Here is a 25,277-nt window from a genome sequence, read left to right as displayed (position 1 = left end):
CGCAGAAGACTCGTAAAGAGTATTTTAGTGTGTCAAAGGTATTTAATCCATATTAGACAAGTTTAAGATAGTATATCCACAGGAGACCTGTAAAATCCATATGGGATCTGCTGAGGGTGTTTTATCGATAGGATACCTATTGAGTTTCATCTATGCCAAAGAGACCTGTTAAAGGTCTTCTATCCATTGGAGCCTTGTTAAGAGATCCTTAGGAGGCTGTTTATAAATTAATTGTTAAGAATTGTTCATCTATGTTAGACCTATAAGATGTCCTCTATAAATAGATTGTCACTTGAAGGCCTTATATTAATAGATCTGTTAAATGTCTTATATCGATATTAAATGTCTTCTACCATTAGGAGACCTCTTGGAGATTTTCTATCCGTGGGAGACATATTAAAAATCTTTAATCCATAGAACAACTATTGAATGTTTTATAGCCCTAAGACATGTCATACATAGGAATTTAAGTATTACATTATCTTTTCATATGTGACTCTCTTCAATTTCGGTATTTTTTTAATTATAAATTTTCATCGAAAACACATATATATATTTATATGTTCACACTTTCAGCTTTCTTTCTAATTTGATAAGAATGCAGTCACTGTTTTTTTTTTTTGGGATTCTTCAAATCGTAATATGAGAAGTTCATTAAAAAGTAAAACTCGTCTCATCACTCTCTCTTGGTTAACACAATTTTGAGTCATGAATGCGGAAATTTATTTCACCGAGCTTCAATGCAGATTTGCAACAACAATAATATCAGGTGCTTAAAATTGTGCTGAGCTTCTTTTCTGATACCAGTGGCTGGTAAACGCTCGGCAGATTGACTTCGTAGAAAAACAAATGAAGATGAGCGGGAACTCTTCTCTTTTTTGTTTGCAAATATCATAATTTATAATGTATAGTTACAGCTTCTGAATGAGTTTATCAATGCTGTTCTCTGTTTTTTCGTTTGGAGATTTTTATTCTTCTATAATTTTTTTGCAATTCATAATGTATTTCAAATGAATTACATTCATTAGACAACTATTTTTGGAAATATTAGAAACATCTTATCACGATTTGGGTCACGTCTGCCAGCAACTTGACGAAATGCTGTTAATCAATTTTCTTGTAAATTTTTTTTAAATAATGTCTTCATATACAAAATTAATTTTTATCTTAGTTTGAGTCTAGTTTTGGGAATTATGATTTTTTGTTGCCAATTTCAGCAAAAAAACAACATCACGAATTATTTCATATCAATTGATAGCTGAGTAAGGTATTAACGAGCTATGGGGTTTCCCATGTTTTTTGTGACGTATTTTGTTTAATAAAAAAAAGTGTTCACAAAGAGCAGTGGCATATCAGATTTCAATTTTTTGTGATTTGTGATATTTGCCACCGGAGCATTGTAACCATACTCCACATAACAACGAACTACTATAGAGAGTCACCAATTTATTTCTTGTGTAAAGAAGAGATATAGATTATAGTTGATCAAAATTTTTTAAATCAAATATCTATATCCAGTATAATAAGGTCTGATTGATAACGCTGTGCAGAAAAAAATATTACAGGGAAATCTAGAAGATTATGAAAGTAGTGGAAGACATTTGTATCGGCGTTTTGAAAGTTTACATCGCAAAGTAACCTAAATACAGGAAGCCAGTCTCCCCTTTTCCAATTTTTTTTTTAAAAATTTCGCATTGAGATTACTTAGAATCCGTTGATTTTATGCATATAGTGCCTTCGGCAATATTGCAGAACACGAGGATTATTTTGGTAGACATTTTTAACCCTCAAGAAAAAATATGGTTAAAAACTCCCTTTAAGCGGAATTTTAGCAAATCAAAATATTTATAAAATAAATTTGGAAAAATTTCGACATCTTACATAAACACCAGAAATTCACATATATTTACAAGTAAATAAAAGTCGGGCGGGGCCGAAAATATCATACCCTACACCACTATGCATATTTAGTAGAGCTCCCGTAACAAGAAAAGTTTATATTGGGAATTTATGTGAAGTAGATCATACCAACTATGAAACATATTTATGGCATTAGAGTACTAAATACAGGGTGAGATGAAAAAACTGCAACCAACTTCAGACTGCTTTCATTTCAAAGCCACTCGTCCGACAGCTATTAAAATTATTCCAGTGAAAGCTCATTATATTGTTTACAAGCGTACAAAAGCACTTTGGTGAGAATTTTCCAGAAAAAACTTATTCGTGATGGAATTCATGCGTGATTTCTTTATATTTGACTGGAGAACCACAAGTGGCTATCGTTAGAGCCCTCTAGCATAGCTCGACGTCAAGGAAGTAGACGGAAGAAAACAGCAACATCAGCAGAAATGGTTCGCAAAGTAAAGAAGCGACTTGATCGAAACCCGCGCCGCAGTGGCCGAAAAATGGCTCGTGAGCTGAACATATCGCAATATTCCATTCGGCAAATATTGAAAAATGACAGTGCAAGAACTAACACCGCATCAGAAAGAAAATAGACTCAAAAGAGCTAAAGCGTTGCTTCGTTTGTCCGAAAGTGGTGAACTGCCGAATTTGGTTTTCTCCGATGAGAAAACATTCGTTGTCCCGTTGTCGGTTTGTAAACAAACAACATAATCGTGTTTACTTGCCAAAGAGGTCAGCTGAAAATGTGCACCTTCGGTTGGTGACCAGAACTCAAGCGCCGGCCATGGTGATGGTGTGGGCCACCATAAAAGCCGATGGTCGCACTCCGCTCGTATTCATCGACCGTGGCATCAGAAAAAATGCCGAATATTATCGCGAAAATATTCTGGAGGGTGTATTAAAGCCTTGGGCACGTACATATTTTGGCCGCAGACAGTGGACATTCCAACAGGACTAAGCACCATCGCACTCAGCACGCGCCACCCAAGAATGGTTACAAAATGAGATTTCCAGCGCACAATGGCCACCAAAATCTCCGGATACCAATCTGTTGAACTATTGTGTCTGGAGTATTTTGGAAAGCAAGGTTGGCACAACAAAATACCAAGGTGTCGATCACCTTAAGCAAGCGCTTCGCTGGGAATGGGCCAAAATATCGCAGAGCAACATTCGGGCAGCGTGTGACGGTTTCATTGGCCATTTGAAGGCCATAATTCGTGCCAAAGGTGACCAATTCGAACAGATATAAACTTATTCTAAAATTTGATGCTATTTCCGAATTTTTTTGCTTTCATTCAATAAAATAAAAAAAAAAAAACAAGTAAAAAAACATTAAGTTCTGCCGGGCCAAACTTTTAATACCCTCCACCTTAGGGTAAAGGAAACATGAGAAGAAATGTGGCAAAAACCATTAAAATGCCGAATATCGGGAGGTACCGTTATATGTGGGCTCTACCTAATCGTGGACCTACACATGCAAGGTTCCGCCAACGGAGCTAGAACCCATTATGACCTACAAATACCAATTTTCAGACAAATACGTGAAAAAAAGGGGCAAAAATCATCAAATTACCGAATATCGGGAGGTACCGTTATATGGGGGCTATACCAAAACGTGGACCTATAATTACAATGACTCGCCACACGAACTGGGACCCATTATGATCTACAACTACCAAATTTTCAGTGAAATTCGTGAAAAAATCAGTAAAAATTAATAAAATACCGAATATTGGGAGCTACCGTTATATGGGGACTATACCAAAACGTGGACCTATACATACAATGTTTCGCCACACGAACTAGGACCCATTATGACTCACAAATACCAATTTTTACACAAATCAGTGAAAAAATGTTGCAAAAACCATCAAAATACCGAATATCGGGAGGTACCGTTATATGGGGGCTATACCAAATCATGGACCCATACATGCAATGTTTCGCCACCGGAGCTGGAACTCATTATGACCAACAAATACCAATTTTTAGACAAATCCGTTAAAAACTGTGGCAAAAATAATCAAAATATCAAATATCGGGAGGTACCATTATATGAAGGCTATACCAAAACGTGGACCTATACATGCTATGTTTTGCCACACATACAGGGACCCGTTATGACCTACAAATACAAATTTTCAGACAAATCCGTTAAATAATGTGGCATAAATCATCAAAATACCGAATATCGGGAGGTACCGTTATATGGGGACTATACGAGAACGTGGACCGATATATCTTATTTTCAATACCAACCATCCTAGACACAATACCAATTGCTCTGCTAAATTTTGGCGCTCTACGTCAAATAATGTGGGCTGTATCGTGTTTTCAACAGACAGACAGACGGACAGACAGACAGACGGACAGACAGACGGACATCGTTAAATCGACTTAGAATTTTATGCTGATTATGAATATATATACTTTATGGGGTCTACGACGAATATTTAAGGATGTTACAAACGGAATGACAAAGTTAATATACCCTCCTTTCCAAGGTGGAGGGTATAAAAATGTAAAAGTTATGGTTTCATTGGCCATTTGAAGGCCATAATTCGTGCCAAAGGTGACCAATTCGAACAGATATAAACTTATTCCAAAATTTGATGCTATTTCCGAAATTTTTTGCTTTCATTTAATAAAATTAAAAAAAAAAATGTAAAAGTTATGGCTTTTGACTTTGTTGCGGTTTTTTTTATCTCACCCTGTGTATCTGAACCAATTTTCACCAAATTTGAAGTTCTTATTCCTAGGATGAATTTAGTCATTTGGGCTGATATTAGCTATTTGGTGCACAATGAATCTGATATAGGTAAACATATATATGGGAGTTATATCCTGATCTGAAGCGATCTCATTAAAATTTAACAGGTATTTTTAATCTCTATAAATTATCTGGTACCAAATATCATTCTTGTGGAGTGCATTGTACGCATGTGATGAACTTAAACACAAATCGGATAAAACATATATATGGGAGCTATAGCATTATCTGAAATGATTTTCACCAAATTTGATATTCTTGCTTCTGAACTGAATTTGGTCGGAAGTGCCAAAATTCATGTCATTTTGACCTATATTGGTCATTTGGTGCATAATTAACCCGAAATCGGTTGAAGATATATCTAAATTTGAAACTATCTTGATAGCAGTTTAGACACTTAGTTTTGAGCTGTATCTGATATCTGGTACCAAAGATCATTGTATAGTTACAGCTTCTGAGTGTGGAGTGCAAATTACGCATGTTTAGGGCAGCTACAGCTATATCTGAACCGATTTCCAACAAAAAATTGAAGTACTTGCTTTTGGGCTGAATTTCGTCGGATGTGCCAAAATTGAGTTCATTTGGGCTTATATTAGCCATTTGGTACACAATAAACCTGAAATCTAATAAAGATATATATGGGAGCTATATCCAAATCTGAACTAAATCTGATATCCATAAAGTTTAACAGAGGTATTTCTGGGATGTATCTGATATCTGGCACCAATGATCATTGTTGGGGAGTGCATACTACGCATGTGAGGATGAAACATATATATGGGAGCTATATCTATATCTGAACCGATTTTCACCAAACTGGTTGTTCTTGCTTCACATTTGATGCACAAAGACATAATACCTTATGTAGTGTATAAAAACATATTCATATATAAGTCACCAAGGAAAAAAATCTATATTTATATTATATTTGTAGAAAATATTCGTATAAATGTTGCTTGGAAAAACATTTAGAAAATTTAGAAAAACCAGTAAAGAAAGTCCTAAAGTCGGGCGGGCCGATTTTATGACACCCTACACCACTTTGCTAATTTAGTTGAGCTCCACATAACAATTAAAAGTTTTTATGGGAGAATTCAATCATACACCCTATGATTATAATTATAATTTAAAATTCAAAGAACTAAATATGCCGAAGCATTTGTATCTTTTAAATTCGGACTTGTATTGCCCATTTGGTGCAAAATTAATTTGAAATCAGATAAAGATATATATGGGAGCTATATCCAAATCTGAACCGATCTCGATAAAATTTAGCAAAGATATTTCTGAGCTGCATTTGATATATTTCCCCAAATATTGTTGTTACAGAGTGCATATTACGGCTGCGGAGGACAAAAATAACAAATCGGATGAACAATATATATGGGAGCTATAGCTATATCTGAACCGATTTCCATCAAATTTGGCATGCTAATTTGGTTGCATGCGCAAAATTCCATACTATTCGGGCTGATATTACACGTTTGGTGCACAATAAAAGGCAAATCGGACGAAGACATATATGGGAGCTATATCTAAATTTTTACCGATTATCTCCAATTTCAATAGAGTTCGTCCTTGGGCCAAACAAATGTTGTTTGGAAAATTTCATCTCAATCGGATAATAAATGCGACCTGCATTTTGTTCACAAGAATACATGGACAGACAGACGGACGGACAGACGGACTGACATGCATAAATCAACTCAGAAAGTGATTCTATGCAGATCATCAAAAGGAACTATGGGTCTATCTCGTTTCCTTTTGCCTGTTACAAACAAATGCACAAAGACATAATACCCTGACCACCTTGTGGTGTAGGGTATACAAATATTGTACAGTAATTAATTGATTAATTATCGGAAACGATAATTAAATAAATACTTGAAGTCAACCCTTGGCAATGCGCCGCTTCTCTTGGTATATTATTTTCGAAACGGCAATTATATGCATCTCGGTAACGTTAATAAGTTCGACCATTTCAGCTCACTTGTAAATTGCAAATGGTATCAAAGCATCTTTAAGAAATTTCTTAAGCTGTCGATGAATAACTGCGTTGTTCAACATTGACTTCAAGATGCGACATCATCATCACGCTGAAGAAAACAGCAAACCATTCGCTTAAGATTTCCGCATTTTGTTGTTACTTATGCATAACTGCTTATCAAGATTTTTAACACGTTCTATGTGATGCCATCGAAAAGTTGGGAAAATCATTTTTTTCTGAATTTTTAGTGAGAAACTCGTCGATGCTGTTCCTCTAATCTTTAAATTTTATTTTTTCAATATTCAAATTGTACTGATTGTAGATAACTCGGTCAGACTTAAATTCTTTTTTTTTTATATCAAAATGCAAAATATTTATCGGGGCAATGTAGTAGCATCTAGCCAAAGAGATGGCGGTTTGAAATCAATTGGCCCACTGACACACATCTACGATTGATAGCAACTAATAATCGAAGTTCATGTGAGGCGTTGGAAAACACCACGACTACCAACGATTCATTACGAAGTTGAAGGTAGTCTTGAGATTCGAAAAGATACCTACCACAAAATATGTTTTACTTTCAGCGCTTGGTGTCGAAAAAAAGTTTCAGTGTCGGAAAAAAAGATATGCCAAATGTTAATCATTTGTTTGGGTAGGTACTGGAAGGTGTGGGCCGATGTTGGCCATTTTCACACCCGATCTAACTCTGTTATAAGGATTTTTAAATGATAATCCTTTCTCTTCCTATGAAGTAAATTATATTCTTTGAAATTTTAATTTATGAAATTATTTTTATCGCAAAGTAAAGCAAAAATTTTCGAACTAAGATTCCTTGGGATAAGTTGATTTTGGGTATATATAGGGTGAGATGAAAAAACTGCATTCAACTTCAGACTGCTGTCATTTCTAAGCCACTCGTCCGACAGCTGGTGAATTTATTCCAGTGACAGCTCATTATATTGTTTACAAACAGAAAAAAAGTTATTCGCAATGAAATTCAAGCGTGATAGTGTGATTTCTTTATATTTGGCTGGAAAACCATCAGTGGCTATCCTTAGAGCACTCTAGCATTTAAATGTGGATAAATCTTTTGTGTCTCGTACCATCGCCCATTACTGTGCGCGGTCAAGGAAGTGGACGGAGGAAAACAGCTACATCAGCAGAAATACTGCGAAAAGTAAAGAAGCGACTTGATCGAAACCCGCGTCGCAGTGGCCGAAAAATGGTTCGTGAGCTGAACACATCGCAATATTCCAATCGGCAAATATTGCAAAATGAGCTCGGGGTAAAGCCATTGAAATTCCCAAAAGTGCAAGAACTTACAAAGGGAAAGAAAATAGACTCAAAAGAGCTAAAGAGTTGCTTCGCTTGGCCGAAAGTGGTGAACTGCCGAATTTGGTTTTCTCCGATGAGAAAGTATAGTCTGTAAATAAACAAAATGATCGTGTTTTCTTGCCAAAGAGGTCAGCTGAAAATGTGCACCTTCGGTTGGCCACCAGAACTAAAGCGCCGGCCATGGTGATGGTGTGGGCCGCCATAATAGCCGATGGTCGCTCTCCGCTCGTATTATTCGACCGTGGCATCAGAATAAATGCCGATTATTATATCGAAAATATTCTGGAGGGTGTATTAAAGCCTTGGGAACGCAAACATTTTGGCCGCAGACCTTGGACATTCCAACAGGACTCAGCGCCATCGCACTCAGTACACGCCACCCAAGAATGGTTACAAAAAAGGACTTCACTTCATTTCCAGCGCACAATGTCCACCAAAATCTCCGAATACCAATCCGTTGGACTATTGTGTCTGGAGTAGTTTGGAAAACAAGGTGGGCACTAAAAAATACCAAAGTGTCGATCACCTCAGGTAAGCCGGAAATAGGCCAAAATATCGCAGAGCAACATTCGTGCAGCGTGTGACGGTTTTATTGGCCATTTGAAGGCCATAATTCGTGCCAAAGGTGACCAATTCGAACAAATCTAAACTAATTCTAAAATTTGATGCTACTTCCGAAAAAAATGTAAAAGTTATGGCGTTTGACTTTGTTGCAGTTTTTTTTATCTAACCCTGTATATATTCTGGATCAGCGTAAAATTCTAAGACGATGTTGTCCTGTCCACCCGTCCTTCTGCCGTCTGTTGTATTCCCGCTAGAATAAAAGAATAAAGATAGGCTAATTAGATAAGAGGCTTTTATTTTATGCAGGCAGATCGCAGTTCGAAGATGGGCTATATAGGTTCACAATATCATATAGCCCCCATATAACGGTCCCCCCGATATTCGGGTGATTGTAATCAAATTTTTCAATGAAATTTTCTGAAAATCCATACTTGAAGTTCTTTTTAAGCACTTTACTCCCTGGAAGAGAAATGTCTATATAGGTCCACGATATCGCATACCTCCATATAACGGTACCTCCCTATATTCGGTATTTTGATGATTTAAGCTACATTTTTCAATGGAATTGTCTAAAAATCCATACTAGAAGTTCTCTCTCAGCACTTTACCGACTGGAAGAGAAATGTCTTTATAGGTCCACTATACCGTATAGTCCACATACAACGGTACCCCCCGATATTCGATATTTTGATGATTTTAGGGGCATTATTCACCAGAGTTGATTCAAATTTCGTATTTAAAGTTCGTAATGGGAACTACAGTCTATGCCAGAAAATTGTCTTTTCAGGTCTACGTCTTCGTATAGGCCCTATATATCAGTACCTCCTCGATATTATTCGGTATTTTGACTATTTTAGGTACAATATTTACCGAAAATTTTTGAAATTTCGTATGAAGTTTCTAATGGGCACTACATCCTATGACAGAAAATTGTCCATGCAGGACCAGGTCTTCGTATAGCAACGGTACCTCCCTATATTCGGTATTTTGATGATGTTAGCTACATTATTCACCGGATTTTTGTTCTCAATATTCGCATTTGAATATTGTAATGTAATGGCTTATGACAAAAATTGCCTATGCAGATCCACGTCTTCGTATGGACCCTAATATAACGGCTATATTCGGTATTTGTAATATTTTAACAGAATTTTTAACTGATTTTTTTTTTGAAATTTCCAAATTAGTTCCAAATGGTGGAGGGTATTCAAATTTCGGCCGTGCCGAACTTTCGGCTTTTTATACTCTACACCACAAGGTGGTCAGGGTATTATGTCTTTGTGCATTTGTTTGTAACAGGCAAAAGGAAACGAGATAGACCCATAGTTCCTTTTGATGATCTGCATAGATTCTGTCCATGTATTTTTGTAAACAAAGTACAGTTCGCATTTATTGTCCCATCCAGATGAAATTTTGCATAAATCATTTGTCTGGCCCAAGGACGAACCCTATTGAAATTGGAGATAATCGGTCAAAATTTAGATATAGCTCCCATATATATCTTCGTCCGATTTGCCTTTTATTGTGCACCAAAGGTGTAATATAAGTCCGAATATTATGGAATTTTGCACATACAACCAAATTATGCCTCAAAATAAGTGTGCCAAATTTGATCGAAATCAGTTCAGATATAGCTATAGCTCCCATATATATTGTTCATCCGATTTGTTAATTTTGTCCTCCGCAGCCGTAATATGCACTCTGTAAGAACAATATTTGGGGAAATGTATCAAATACAGCTCAGAAATACATTTGCTAAATTTTATCGAGATCGGTTCAGATTTGGATATAACTCCCATATATAAATTCGTCCGATTCACCTTTGATTGTGCACCAAACGTCTAATATTTGCCCAAATTGGATGGAATTCGGCACTTACGACCGAATTGAGTCTAGAAGCTAGTATGTCAAATTTGGTGAAGATCGGTTCAGATATAGCTATAGCTCCCATATATATTGTTCATCCGATTTGTCATATTTGTTACCCACAGCCGTAATATGAACTCCGTAACAACGATATTCAGGGAAATATATCAAATACAGCTCAAAAATATATTTTCCAAATTTTATCGAGATCGGTTCCGATTTGGATATTTTTATCCGATTTCAAATTAATTGTGCATCAAATGGGCAATACAAGTCCGAATTTAAAAGATACAAATGCTTCGGCATGTTTAGTCCTTTGAACTTTAAATTATGATTATAATCAAAGCGTGTATGTTTGAATTCTCCCATAAAAACTTTTCATTGTTATTCGCAGCTCTACTAAATTAGCAAAGTGGTGTAGGGTATCACAAAGTCGGCCCCGCCCGACTTTAAAACTTTCTTTACTGGTTTTTTCTTGTTTTTTTTTCAAATTATTTCATTTAAAGGCAATACAATGTCCCCCCTGTGCTATGTCTTCAACGGTCTCACATTAGTCACAACTGATAACATTCGAGTTGATCAAGTTGAGTCGAGAAATAGAAGATTATATTCATTTCAATACTACAGCGCGGTCAAGTTGGTTGTCATTCTTAATAAATCTTTGCTCACATAAAAATAAACAAATTAATTAAAAAAATAATAATAAATTTCAAATCATGCAGTTATTCACTAAACTACTGATCATAATTAGTTTGTTAGCTAATTTTCAATTGCACAATATCGCTGGTCCGTCTGCCGGATCGTATGGTGGGGGTGAGTAGAATACAAATACAAAGAACAGAAAATATTGAAATTTTCTTGGCATTATTTAATGTTTTTGGAATTTCTTAAAAAAAAACCAACAACAACAATAACGCAATAACTTAATTTCCAAGGTTTCAATTGACGTGGTTAATATTTTTCCTTCTGTCTCTTCACCCCCGCTACCACGGTTGTGGGCATTTTTCACATAGTTATGACACAACAAGTATTGGCCAATTTATGCGACAAATCCGGCGATTGGTGTTCGATGCAATGTCAAATTTTGGGTGGACGTGATGGTCGCTGCGACAAAGCGAAAATGTGCAATTGCCATCCATTGTGAGTGGGGGTACAAAAAAACGCTGCATGCCAAGGCGATTAATAGAAAGCGGAATATTATATGTACGAATTTCTTCGATGTTAGTATGTTTGTCAGTATGTATAAGTATGTGTGTTTTTGTTAAAAAATATATAAAATTTAATATTTTATTGTGAAATCTGACCTTTTCTCTTTGGTGTTGATTTTCATTCATTCATATAATAGAGTTTTTTATTGTTTTGGGGGTTTTTATTTTTTGTTTTGTTTTTTTTGGCTCCTCTTCCCGATTTCGTTTTGTTTTGGCTTACTTCTGTTTTATATTTGTGTGTGTTTGATTGTTGTTCTCTGTGTTCTAAGCTAAATCTATTCGCTTATTTAGCTGAGCATTTTCATGTGTACGAGTATTTGCATTGATTTGTGCCGCTGTTGTTGCTGTTGTGCTATGGCATACAAACCTGGAACGTTCGAATAGCGATGGATCGGTATAGATGGGCTCACTGGGATCTTCGAATTGATTGGGTCCTAAATTGGCATTACGCATTGGATTTATCACGGGCAGCTGACACATTCGTGCTAAATTTCTGGAAAGAGTTAATAAATAAATTTGCATTATTTTTAGAGGATACAATTTTAAAGAATAGGAATTAAAATAAAGCTCGGGAAAAATGACATATATCATGAAAATTGGGATGTGAGTTATAAGGTTGCTCTAAAAACTTTTGCCTAAAATCTCAATGACATTGATATATGCGATATGGCAGTGGGATAAAATATTTATAGACGATGTTTGTAAGAAATAATTTTTTATATCTTACCATAACTTCGAATTCATAAGGTTATCTGTTTTATATTTTTTGAATTTTCGGAATGATAACCTTCTAAAACCTTAGAATGAGAATATTTTTATTCCCTCCACCTTGAAAAGCTGTAACATCCCTAAATATTTTCATGAATGTATTCATAATCAGCATAAAATTCTAAGTCGATTTAGAAATGTCCGTCTGCCTGTCTGTTGAAATCACGATACAGCCCACTTTATTTGACGTAGAGCTTAACAATTTAGCAGAATAATTTGTATTGTGCCTATTGGAAATGAAATATATCGGTCCACGTTTTCCTTCTGATATACGGTATTTTGATGATTTTCGCCACATGGATTTATCTAAAAATTGGAAATGTATAAACCCATATTTTCGTATAGCCCCCATATAACTGTACCTCCAGATATTCGATATTTTCATGATTTTTGCTACATTTTCCCACGGATTTGCCTAGAAATTGGTATTTGTAGGTCATAATGGGTTCTAGCTCGAGTGGCGGAACATAGTATATATAGGTCCACGTTTTCGTATAGCCTCCATATAACGGTACCTCCCGATATTCGGGATTTTTAAGTTTTTTTTTTTTCATATTATCCAGGGATTAGTCTTGGTATTTGTAGATCTTAATGGGTTTTCACTCCAGTGGCAGAACATCTGAATATCTTGGTCCATGTTTTCCTATAACCGTTATATAATGGTACCCACTGATATTCGGTATTTTGGTAATCCTTGTCACATTTACCCATGCATTTTTTTCTAATTTGGCATTTAAGACTTCCAATAGATAACAATCCTCGTAGTATAAGGCTGTCTAAATGGGTACCCTTTTTGGAGGGCCGTATAACGGACTCACTCACTTTATTGTTGCCTTCTTTGTTGGCAACACTAGGATATAATTCGCATTCACTTCATAACACCAGCGCTATAAGTGCTCAGATTTTCTTAGTGGAAAGATCAGTCTACGGTGTGGCCTGCAGATGTACTACTGGGTTTAATTTGTTATTCTTTATTTATTTTCTAAATAGCGCTTATATTTCTTCTCCAGAGAAACCTCAACAAGATTCTTAAGGAAATTAGACACAAAGTTACAGCATATGCTGAGGACATGGATGCAATTGATTAGTAGGAAATACAATTTTCGGAACTTAAACAAAGACCTTTGACACTCAATAATGGTGATATCTATGATATGAATCAAAGGAACCGACGTCTCGAAGGCTTTCTTTAAAGTAAAGCTATATCGGTATCATTCTTGTCTAAATATTTAGAGGTATAATAGATATTTAGAGGTATATAATAGTCTAGTCTGGCGGCACATTCCAGGTAAAAAGTCCACAAAGCGCAATTTCCAACTCGAGTATATAGGGTTGTCCATATTCGACGGACCCATCTGGCAACGCCATAACTTTTGACAGAGATGTCACATCGCTTAATGACATAGCGCGTTTGAAGCGTCAGTCCAAGCAGATTTTTACCATGAACCAATACACGCCACGCGAAATAGTTGAAATTTACATTCAACAGAAGAAGTCAATTGTGAAAACTCAACGTGCTTTTAAAACATTAAAAAATGTGAGAAGTGCGCCTTCTAAGAACACCATTAAGCGTTTATACGAAAAATTTTCGACTGGTAAGGCTCTTTCTAATCCGAAGAGGCCATATAAAAGTCGACCAAGGCGATCGGCCGAGAATATCGCGGCCGTACGAGCCAGTGCTGAGAGGTGCCCAATAACATCCCAAAACGCCGTTCTCAGCAGTTGGGCATGGCTCGGTCCACTTTACAACGGATTATTCGCATTGATTTGCATTTGTTCCCGTACAAAATTCAATTGACGCAAAGAATGTTGCCTGCGGACAAGCCTCGTCGATTGGAATAGGCCCAAAGAGTCATGGGTCCGTCGAATATGGGCAACCCTGTATCAATACGTAAATTTGAAAAAAAATATAAAGCAAGATCCTTAGAAGACATAGATAATGAGTAGAGGAAGAAACTATAAATTCGGAATGGGTGTCACTTCTAGTTTAAAGAGTCCGAAAACTGGGGGTCTAAAAGCGTACTTAAAAGTACTAAATTCCAGAATGAATTTGAAGTATTTCAGGTACTCAATTCATTTTGTATGAGATATATTGTATTTCATTTTCTAATTGTTGACATTTTTTTGTGGTATTAACCAAAAGGTGTGGACCATTATATATTCCATTTTCAAATTATCTCCAATATATTGGTATGCGCAAAAATTAAAGAAAATCGGACTTTGATTTCTCGCATTAAGAGTTTATGAAAATTCACAGAACTGGGAAATTCAATATTGAACATTTTCAAAAGTTTGGACTGATATATTGGATATTTACACTGCCTCTAACATTGGGCAAAAAAATAATTGAACGGGCACTGAATTTCAATTTTACGAGAGTTGTTGTTATTCAAAAAAAAAAAAAAAAAAAAAATTGGAGTAGGTACATGAAGGGTCATTTCGTACCAGACCTAAGTCTTATATAAATATTACGATGTTCCAAATTTGAATTACCTTGGGTACTTCTCCTATTCCAGTACCACACAAAAGTTAACTTTTTAAATAATTAAACTTTAATAAAACACGAAATAATTAATAGCACATAATAATTCTCCTAATATGTGTCACTGCGTATAGATTGGATATATTGGTCCAATTTTAATTTTAAATTTAAAATTTTCAAAAAATATTTCATATATGAGGAAAGTGTGTAGAATGTTTTCCAAACTTTGGAAAACATTATTATTCCAGTACGCAAAAGTCAGTAGATTATATGGAAATATCGGCCAACTTTTTCTTGTAAATATATCTCCCACAAAAGGGGTTTCAAATTGAATAACAATTACTCTCATAAAATTAGCATATTGTTTCGATAAATATATAAAGCCACATTTTGAGAACTTTATAATATGAGGTACTACATATTGTACTATAGAATACTGGAACAATTGCGAGTGAAATTTTTTGAAATTATCAATTAAATCGTACTTTTTTGGTACCAAATAGCACTAAGTTCCAAGAAGCAGAGGTGAAAACATTTAGATGGAAATTTGCACTAAAGGGTAATAGAGTACGGAATTTGTAATTATTTTATTCGTACTTTTTGGGGTATTGAACGTACTTAAGGCCCCTAAAAAACAAACTGGTACTGAAGAACAACTGCGAGTGAATTTTTTTGAAATTATTAATTAAATCGTACCTTTTCGGTACCAAATAGCACTAAGTTCCAAGAAGCAGAGGTGAAAACATTTAGATGGAAATTTGCACTAAAGGGTAACAGAGTACAGAATTTGTAATTATTTTATTCGTACTTCTTGGGCTATTAAAGGTACTTAAGGCCCCTAAAAGACATACTGGTACTAAATACTGTTATTATTTAGGGTCTGCCAAAACTTTTTGTTTTGAAAATTGAGTGTAGCTTCTTGTGTGTTGAACGTATTCCCGTCCTGGTTACTGCAGGATGTTGTGGTTGTTCTCAATATTATCCTTTTCAATATATGTGAAGAAAAATTGACTTATTATGGTCCACAAGAGGAACGGTAACTCGAACTAAAATTTCCCTAGCTTCGGCAAGCCAATGTGGGTTTTCACCAAATAAGCAATAGTGGAACAAAATTACGTTAGATTGCGGATCATTTATTTCTATTAGAATAGTGAAACTTGTTCTACAATATATTTCTGATAAGTTTTTGTGAAATTAGATCTAATAAATTGTACAATAAATAGTTCGAAGAAGTAGAACTGGAAATCTCTAATTTAGCCTGAAACTAACTTGTGATGCGAAGGGGATTGATTGAATAAATTGGAAATTTATACTAAAAGATTGCCTAATTCGTAATTTGTAATTGCTATATTGCTATATTCGTACTTTTTGTGGTACTACTCTAAGGTAGAGCTGAAGGACAAGAGCTGTGGTTTCGAAATTTGAAAAAAAATTAACATCTCAGTATCTTTCCTTTCGAACTCCAAATATCAAATTTAAAACAATGCCTCAGAATATCTCGTGGTACCGTTTTAGGGGGGGGGGGGGGGGGGGAGAGGGGGGTGGTATACGAATGCGTGCACCTATTTACACAATTATTTGGATGGGAAGGAGGTAGCTAGTGTGAACTCAAAAATACTACCTAAGAAAAAATCTTGAGAAAATTTTGAGTAAAATCGTTCAAATACCGAATATCGGGGGATGCCTTTATATAGGGTCTATTCCGGAATTGCAAGGATATTTTACATTCGCTTGAATACATACATATTAAATAGTATAAAATGAGTGACTGATTGACCGAGAATAACGTCCAGTCGAAACGGCCTAAGCTAGAAATTTTGAACGAGGGTAAGTCACGAGGTACGTAGCCGAGTGATAAGGTTTGTGATAAGTCACTGATGGCATACATGATAGATGTACAAAAGGGTTTTAGATTAAGGTTACAAAAATTGGAAAATCGTAGTAAACTTCTAAAATGGTGCCATTTAGTATTGTGTGAACGGATAGAGCTAAAAACTTGAAACTCGGTATGAGAATCAAGGATGGAAAGCAAGTTTTATATGTGAAAGTTGGTTTATAAATGTGTACTAAATGGTACTGAAGCTGCAATTTTACGTTGGGGTCCCTGTTGGTGGTTGGTTTTTTGATAAAGAGGTGGTTTTCGAAATATGTACTACAAGAACACGAAAAATACTAAATAATACTATATTTCGTACAATTTGGGTTGGGTGAACAGATATTGCTTGAAATCTAATATTTGGTATTAGGGCGACCCTAATTCATGTGGTCTGGAGATATGGAGGTCGTTTCGGAAATGAGCCAAAAAAGTACGGAATTGTACTATTTTTCGTTTTGGTTGAGGAGATAGAGATAAAATTCTGTATATAAAATTTGAATGTGATTTGGAAATAAGACCTATATTTTTACGACAAGTACTAAATGGTACTAAATTCTATATTGGGTGAAGGGATAGAGCTGAAATCCCAAAATTTGATATTGACTTCTCTGTTGGTATCTGGTATTGAACTCTGGTGGTGGTATTGGAATGCGTGAAATAATTGTTCGAAAAGTACTAAATGTTACAAATTTAGAGATATGTAGATTGTTTCGGTGAAGGAATTTAGGTTAAGGGTTTTAGGTTAAGTTTACAAAAATTGGAAAATCGTAGTAAACTTCTAAAATGGTGCTATTTAGTATTGTGTGAACGGATAGAGCTAAAAACTTGAAACTCGGTATGAGAATCAAGGATGGAAAGTTGGTTTATAAATGTGTACTAAATGGTACTGAAGTTGCAATTTTACATTGGGTCCCTGTTGGTTGTTGGTTTTTTTTGATAAAGAGGTGGTTTTCGAAATATGTACTACAAGAACACGAAAAATACTAAATAGTACTATATTTCGTACAATTTGGATTCGGTGAACAGATATTGTTTGAAATCTGAAATTTGGTATTAGGGTCGCTGTTCATGTGGTCTGGACATATGGAGGTCGTTTCGGAAATGAGCCTAAAAAGTATTATTTTTATTTTATTGTATTATTTTTGGTTTTGGGTGAGGGGATAGAGATAAAATTCTGTATATAAAATTTGAATGTGATTTGGAAATAAGACCTATATTTTTACGAAAAGTACTAAATGGTACTAAATTCTGTATTGGGTGAAGGGATAGAGCTGAAATCCCATAATTTGATATTGAGTTCTCTGTTGATATCTGGTATTGAACTCTGGTGGTGGTTTTGGAATGTGTGCAATAATTGTTTGAAAAGTACTAAATGGTACATATTTAGAGATATGTACAACCTGTACCGGTGAAGGAATAGAGCAGAAATTTAATATTTGTTTTAATATACAGTTTTGGACAAAAAAGTTGGATTTGGGTAATATCCTAATAATATTATATCATCCTTGGTAAACTTCAAAATGAAAGACTTGAAAGAGTTTTTGGTGCAAAGCTAAACATTTTTCTATTATTCTTTCGGAAAAGGAATAACTCGAATAACATTTAAAAAATTGAAAGCCTGAGAAGTCTGTATTTTGTGTACTAAAGAGCTGTAACACGAATTGTTGTAACACATCTAAAATTTTTAGGCGGACTTTTCGCTGAGCATGTAGCGTGCATTTGCTAGTATCATTAATATCAATAATTAGTATTATGTATGAAAAAATGTATATCAAACCATAATTACCCACCCAGTGGCAAATGTCTTATGCAGTGAACCGCCAAACATAGAGACATTCGAACGGAAGGCATTTGCAGCACGATTTGCGGTGGTGACATTCGAACCGCCACCACTCGACCCATTCGGCATATGTCCGATTTCACTGAAACGTTCGTGGGTGCGTATCGACGACGAGTGGCCCAACGAATGTATTGGGGAATGACGATCAGCTATACGATTTTTAGACATTGTTTTCCAATAGCGACGATAGGCCAAACCTGAGACCAGGGTTATGCTCAGCAGTAGAATCATAAGTAAAATTATTGCTGTAATCAGGCCATGATATTCGGAGGGTGTGAGGCAAACAGTTTCCACCGGGGCAACCAGTTTACGGGGATAGGATTCATTTTCGATTTCTTCACGGCTTTCAAAGACCTGGAAGGGATAAAAAATTATAAGAAATTGGAGTAAGGAAGAGGCAAATAGGAAAATTTTTTCTATATTTTTCAAAGAAACTCTTAATTTTTTGCCAATTGCATCCTTTTGGTTTGGAATTGCATTTCTACTTGCTCCGCTACATACCTCTATCATTTCCCTAACTTGCTCGGGTTCTTCATTTTCCGCTTCCACTGTATTATCTATAAAATATTAAAATATACGTCTTATATTTCCTTCTGCCCTGTTAAATAATTTAGCTCACTTTTATTACCCTCACCCAGGGTACTGGTCACAGTGGTGCTATTCAGCTCTGTCAACTCATCGACCAAACGTTCGGCCACAGGTTCCAAGGAATCTTCAGTACTGCTAGCGACTTCCTCAGTTAGAGTCTCAGTGTCATTCAATGATCTGCGACGGCGCCCAAATGAGGGTTCTTGTCTACCGGCCGGGCCGGGGCAATAAGCCGGCTGGCAACCATCGCGACAAGTGCGCACAGTTGCCTCAAACACCAAAAAGTTGGATTCGGGAATTTTAAAGGCATTGAAACGGGCCTCTAAAGTATCGCCATCACGCAGTTTGTCCAATTCAGGAAAGACATAGGGATCCACAGGACATCTACGGTAAGATCACATATTTTATTCCCAAAACATATATTTTTTGTATGTATTCTCTTGACTTACCCAAACCGATCAATTAACTGTATACTCCTGCCCGAGTACGGATCTCGAGCCACCACATTTGTGGCAAAGATGTCTGTGGCATGATTATAGCCATCCAAAGCCTCTAGACGGAATGTCAGCGGATCGCCCACAGCAATTGTTGTCGTTGGCCTACCCTGATATAAAATACTCAACCGGACCTTTGAGCTGAGCGTATTTTCGGCTGGCAAATACTCAATGGGTATGGGGCTACCAGAACTGTTGGGATCAGAAAGACTTTATACAACATCGAATAGTTTTGAGTTGCAACAAAATGTCTGCAGTTTGAAATCCTTTTTCGCAAAAGGAAAAACGATTCCAGCTTCATTTTGTTTGCTTTCATTGGCAACTAAATACGTGGGGATTAGTCGAGAGCTACTTAAAATTAATTTACTACAGCTTAAAGTGTTTAGATATCCATGCTTCTAAGCGTAAGTCGAAGTTAACGTCTTTACTTCAAATCTACTTAAAATAAAGAGGTTGGCAACTCTAATATTCAACAAAAAAAGTCTACTTCAAATGGTAAGAAGGGAAACTACAAGCATAAAAGAAGGTTTGTGGCTTAACTAAGCCTATACCAGTTATGTACTATTTTGAGACTCCTAAAAGTATGCTCTGCAAAGTTAAAACCATACTAAATAATACATTTTTTAAAACCTCTAATTTGTTTGGCTTAGATACGATTCTAAATAGTGGAAGATAACGTTGTTAACGACTGAGGATATCTCTTCGCCTTTGGTGGATAACTTTATCAATGTTTGCGGGTAACCTTATTCATGTTTGTGGATAACTTGATCCAGGTTTGTGGATAATATATCGTCGTTTGTTGATAGAATTATCCACAGTTGTAAATAACTTTATCCACATTTGTGGATAACTGAATTCATGTTTGGGGATATCCTTTTCCGCGCTTGTGATATTTTTTTTTAACATTTTTGGATAAAATTGTCTACGTTTGTGGATAACTTTATCCACATTTGTCTATTAATTAACCCACGCTTTAGGATAATTTTATCCACATTTGCTGATAAATTTATCCACGATTGTGTTTAACTTTATCGGAGTTTGTGGATAACTTTATCAACTTTTGTGGATTATTTTATCCACGTTCGTGAATCGCTAAATCCCCGTTTATGGACAACTATATCCACTTTTGTTGATAACTTTATCCACGTTTGTGGATAATTTTGTACACATTTTTGGACAATTTTATCCACGTTTCTGTATAACGTTATCCACGTTTGTGAATAACTTTATCCACATTTTGGGGCAATTTTATCCACGTTTCGGTATAACTTTATCCACATCTGTGCATAACATTATCCAGGTTTGTGGATAACTTTATCCGGGTTTGAGGATAACTTTATCCAGGTTTGTGTGTGTTTATCCACATTTTTAGGCAATTTTATCCACATTTCTGTATAACGTTATCCACGTTTGTGGATAACATTATCCAGGTTTGTGGATAACTTTATCCACATCTGTGCATAACTTTATCCACGTTTGTGGATAACTTTAGCCACGTTTGTGGATAACTCTATCCACTTTTGTGGATAACTTTATCCACTTTCTGGGCACAACTTTATCCAGGTTTGTGGATAACTTTATCCACATCTGTGCATAACTTTATCCAAATTTTTAGGCAATTTTATCCACGTTTCGGTATAACTTTTTCCACATCTGTGCATAACATTATCTAGGTTTGTGGATAACTTTATCCACATCTGTGCATAACTTTATCCACGTTTGTGGATAACTTTAGTCACGTTGGTGGATAACTCTATCCACTTTTGTGGATAACTTTATCCACTTTAGTGGATAACATTATGCACGTTTGTGGATAACTTTATCCACATCTGTGCGCAACTTTATCCAGGTTTGTGGATAACTTTATCCACATCTGTGCATAACTTTATCCACGTTTGTGGATAACTTTAGTCACGTTGGTGGATAACTCTATCCACTTTTGTGGATAACTTTATCCACTTTAGTGGATAACATTATGCACGTTTGTGGATAACTTTATCCACATCTGTGCACAACTTTATCCAGGTTAGTGGATAACTTTATCCACAGCTGTGCATAACTTTATCCAGGTTTGTGGATAAGATTATCCACATTTGTGGATACCATTATCCATGTTTGTGGATAACTTATCCATGTTTGTGGATAACTTATCCATGTTTGTGGATTACATTACCCATGGTCGTGGACAACTTTATCCACGTTTGTGGATAAATTTATCCACATTTTTGGGCAATTTTATCCACATTTCTGTATGACCTTATCTACGTTAATGGATAACATTATCCACGTTTGTGGATAACTTTATCCAAGCTTGCAGATAACTTTATCCAAGGTTATGGATAACTTTATCCAAGCTTGCAGATAACTTTATCCAAGGTTATGGATAACTTTATCCAAGGCTATGGATAACTTATCCACGTTTGTTGATAACTTATCCACGTTTGTAGATAACTTTATCCAAGCTTGTGGATAACTTATCCACGTTTGTGGATAAATTTATCCATGTTGATGGATATCCATGGTGGATGTTCCTGGATAGCTTTATCCACGTTGTTGGATAACTTTATCCATATTGGTGGATAACTTTATCCACGTTGGAGGATTGCATAACCCACTTCTGTGCCTAACTTTATCCGTATTTTTGTATAAATTTTCCACAATTGTGAATAAGTTCGGGGATCACATTATCAACATTTGTTCCTAACTTTATCCACGTTTATGGATAAATATATTCAAGTTTGTGAATAGTTTTATCCACATCGTGGATAGCTTCATCCACTTTTGTATATAACTTTATCCACGTTGTTAGACAGTTTTTCCACGTTTTTGGATAAATTTATGCATCTTTGCGGATGACGCTCCCTGGGGCTTACTGGTCCTATCCTAATCATACTCCTCCCATACAACTACAACAAAATTTTATTTTCATGCAAAAATATAACAAAAAACAAACTACAACTCCATCAACAAAGTTCTACACATTTTGGCAAGGCCTTAACATACCCAGCTCCAATGTAACCTGAAGTTACGACAGCCTCACCGGGGCCACGGAAGACGCAAGTTAAATTATAACGTTTGTCACGACTCGTCTGGACATTGTCGGAGAATTGAACGACGACGATGTTGGTTAGGGTGTCGCCATAACGTTGGGTGCCACAGTCAGGATAACCCTGAGGGCCGCTGATGCGTAGCACATTTACTGTGCCGCCATTGCCGCGGAAGAAGCAGCTGTAAATGAAAGGAGAAACAAATGCACGAAAAGAAGAGAGAAATTATGAAAAGAAGAGAAAAAAGGAGATATTAAAAGTATAAGAAGAAGGCATTGAAAAATCTCCAATTTGCTAGTTTAAAGTTCGATGAATTTTCTCACCGATCATAGTAGCCATATGTGTAGATGCGTCCCACAAAACCCTCGGGTGTCCTAATGGTGAATTCCATGCCTTCCTCATTGCATGTTTGGGTAACTGCAAAGAAATTCTAAACTCAAATAACGGTTCTTTTTCAAAAATGTTCCTTATGCCTACCATCCATACACTCGCCATCGCTTCGGCCAGCACTGCTTCGCTCATAGAAATCATAATTGGCGGCATCGAACAAATTGGGATCATGGACGTCCAATTCACGAGAGTCACGATCACTCAACTCACAATTGGGTATATCACGCTCATCATAATTGCTTACCGCGGTGTCCCTACAAAAGCTCATAAGTTCCCATATCAAATGTCACTGTTCTGAGAGCTACTACTCACCGATAATTAAAGCTGCGACATATGAAGTCCCTCGTTTCAACACACTCTCTTTCGCATTGTATCAGCGTGGGAACGATCAAGGCCCGACGTATAAAGTGACGTCTCATCTTGTGACGTGCTGCAACCTGCTTGAAATTATCGCTCTCCTCGCAGCGGGTAATGGGAGGTCTTGGGATGCCAGGAGGTCCGCCTGGACCACCTGGTCCACCGCCATATGAGGCTGGTGCCAAAGGTGGCGGCAAAGCTCCCGGTATTGGGTGATCATTGGGCAAAGGTGTCAGTGAGCCATCACCAGGTCCTCCTGCTCCTCCTGGTCTATGATAGGGACGATTATAGGGCATGTCATAGGCATAGCCTCCGGCATTCGATATTGGACGTCGGCCAGCTGGTCTATCAAAATCACGATCATAGGGACCATAACGATCGCCATAACGCTCCTCATAGTCCATGTCGTAGTATGGTGGTGGGGGAGGAGGTGGACGATTGTAACCTAGATTGGATGTAGGAAATTTTAATTTTGGAAAATATTCTCTCTCTTCTCAAGTGATAGGCTCTAACTTGCATTAGTTCATTAATGGGTTTAGTATAACAACTCCCCCCGCCTTACCTCCTCGGAATCCTCCTGCTGCCGAACTGCCCTCGTAACGATTGCCATATTTGTAAATATCAATGGGATAACGGTCATTACCTACCGGGAAACGATTGGGCGAAGTGCCAGGTGGTGGATATTTACCACTGCCAACAGGCGGTACTAATGGTGCTGGAGGATAACGTTTCGCCGAATCGGGTTCAGGTCTTCGGGCGCCATGAACAATATCCTCTCCAGGATAACGAGCATCTGGTCCATAGCGGCCACCTGACCCAGGTCTCAAATCATCAGGATAACGAGAATCATAGGAAGAGGGTCTAAAACGGCGATCAGGGAAAATACCTTCAGGATCATCACGTCCTGTGTAGCCCCCAATGGGTTCTCTCATATTGGGATAACGTGAAGGATAACGTCCCGCATAGCGATCCTCGGGATAACGACTTCCTGGCAAGTAAGGTCTATAGGGCACATCATCATCCGGTGGATAGGGTCTGGTGTGTGGCATATCTGGTGGCAGTGTGTTGTCCTCTATCAGGGGATAACGTCCAGCCAAGGGCCGACGCATGGGAGTGTAACGATCCCGGGGTATATATCTATCCGATTCGGGATAACGATCACCATAACGATCTGATTCAGGATAACGTCCTGCATATCTATCTTTGGGAGGAGGTAGCTGATCATCATAAGGATAACGTCCGGGGCCAGGATAACGATTCATGTAGGGACGATCTCGATCGGTCAATGGATATCTGTCACGTTCCCCAGGAAAACGATCACGATTGCCAGCATAGGGATCACGTCCCCTGTCACGATCTTCAGGATAACGTTCTGGATCATCAGGATAACGATCACGATCTCCCGGCAGACGATCACGATCTCCGGGTAAACGATTGCGATCACGATCCAGGGGTAAACGGTCACGATCTCCCGGCAAACGATCACGATCTCCAGGCAAACGGTCACGATCTCCAGGCAAGCGATCACGATCTCCTGGCAAACGATCACGATCTCCGGGCAAACGATTTCGATCTGCATCCAAGGGATAACGATCATCATCATAATAACCACCCGCTGGACCACCATTGGGATAACGGTCCCGATCTCTATGGCGATCACGATCATCATAATCATCCGGGAACCTGCCAACTGAACCGCCCGGTCTAACTCCACCTGGACCACTGGCCCCAGGTCTAGAGCCGGGATAACGGTCTGCATGGTTAGTGAGTTAACAGGTTTTGTTTGTTTGTTTGTTTTAG

At 37.0% G+C, this 25,277-nt stretch overlaps 1 protein-coding gene across 1 annotated transcript in view; it reads right to left on the bottom strand.

Moving 5' to 3' along the window:
* The window catches only part of LOC101894580 (uncharacterized), a 41,868-nt gene that overhangs the window by 3,141 nt on the left and 13,450 nt on the right, over window positions 1-25,277 (bottom strand). The window contains exons 12-21 of the mRNA XM_011292490.3: window positions 24,040-25,230; window positions 23,433-23,922; window positions 23,208-23,374; window positions 23,054-23,147; window positions 22,687-22,911; window positions 19,639-19,893; window positions 19,221-19,573; window positions 19,103-19,158; window positions 18,552-18,955; window positions 12,003-12,128 (exon numbers count right to left, since the gene is read on the bottom strand). Of these exons, the coding sequence (XP_011290792.2) occupies window positions 12,003-12,128; window positions 18,552-18,955; window positions 19,103-19,158; window positions 19,221-19,573; window positions 19,639-19,893; window positions 22,687-22,911; window positions 23,054-23,147; window positions 23,208-23,374; window positions 23,433-23,922; window positions 24,040-25,230 (3,361 nt within the window). The remainder of the gene's footprint in view (window positions 1-12,002; window positions 12,129-18,551; window positions 18,956-19,102; window positions 19,159-19,220; window positions 19,574-19,638; window positions 19,894-22,686; window positions 22,912-23,053; window positions 23,148-23,207; window positions 23,375-23,432; window positions 23,923-24,039; window positions 25,231-25,277) is intronic.

Source organism: Musca domestica, unplaced genomic scaffold (genome assembly GCF_030504385.1).
Source record: "Musca domestica strain aabys unplaced genomic scaffold, Musca_domestica.polishedcontigs.V.1.1 48, whole genome shotgun sequence".
NCBI lineage: Eukaryota > Metazoa > Arthropoda > Insecta > Diptera > Muscidae > Musca > Musca domestica.
The sequence above is the reverse complement of the archived record's forward strand: the minus strand, read 5'-3'. Positions and strand labels throughout refer to the sequence as shown.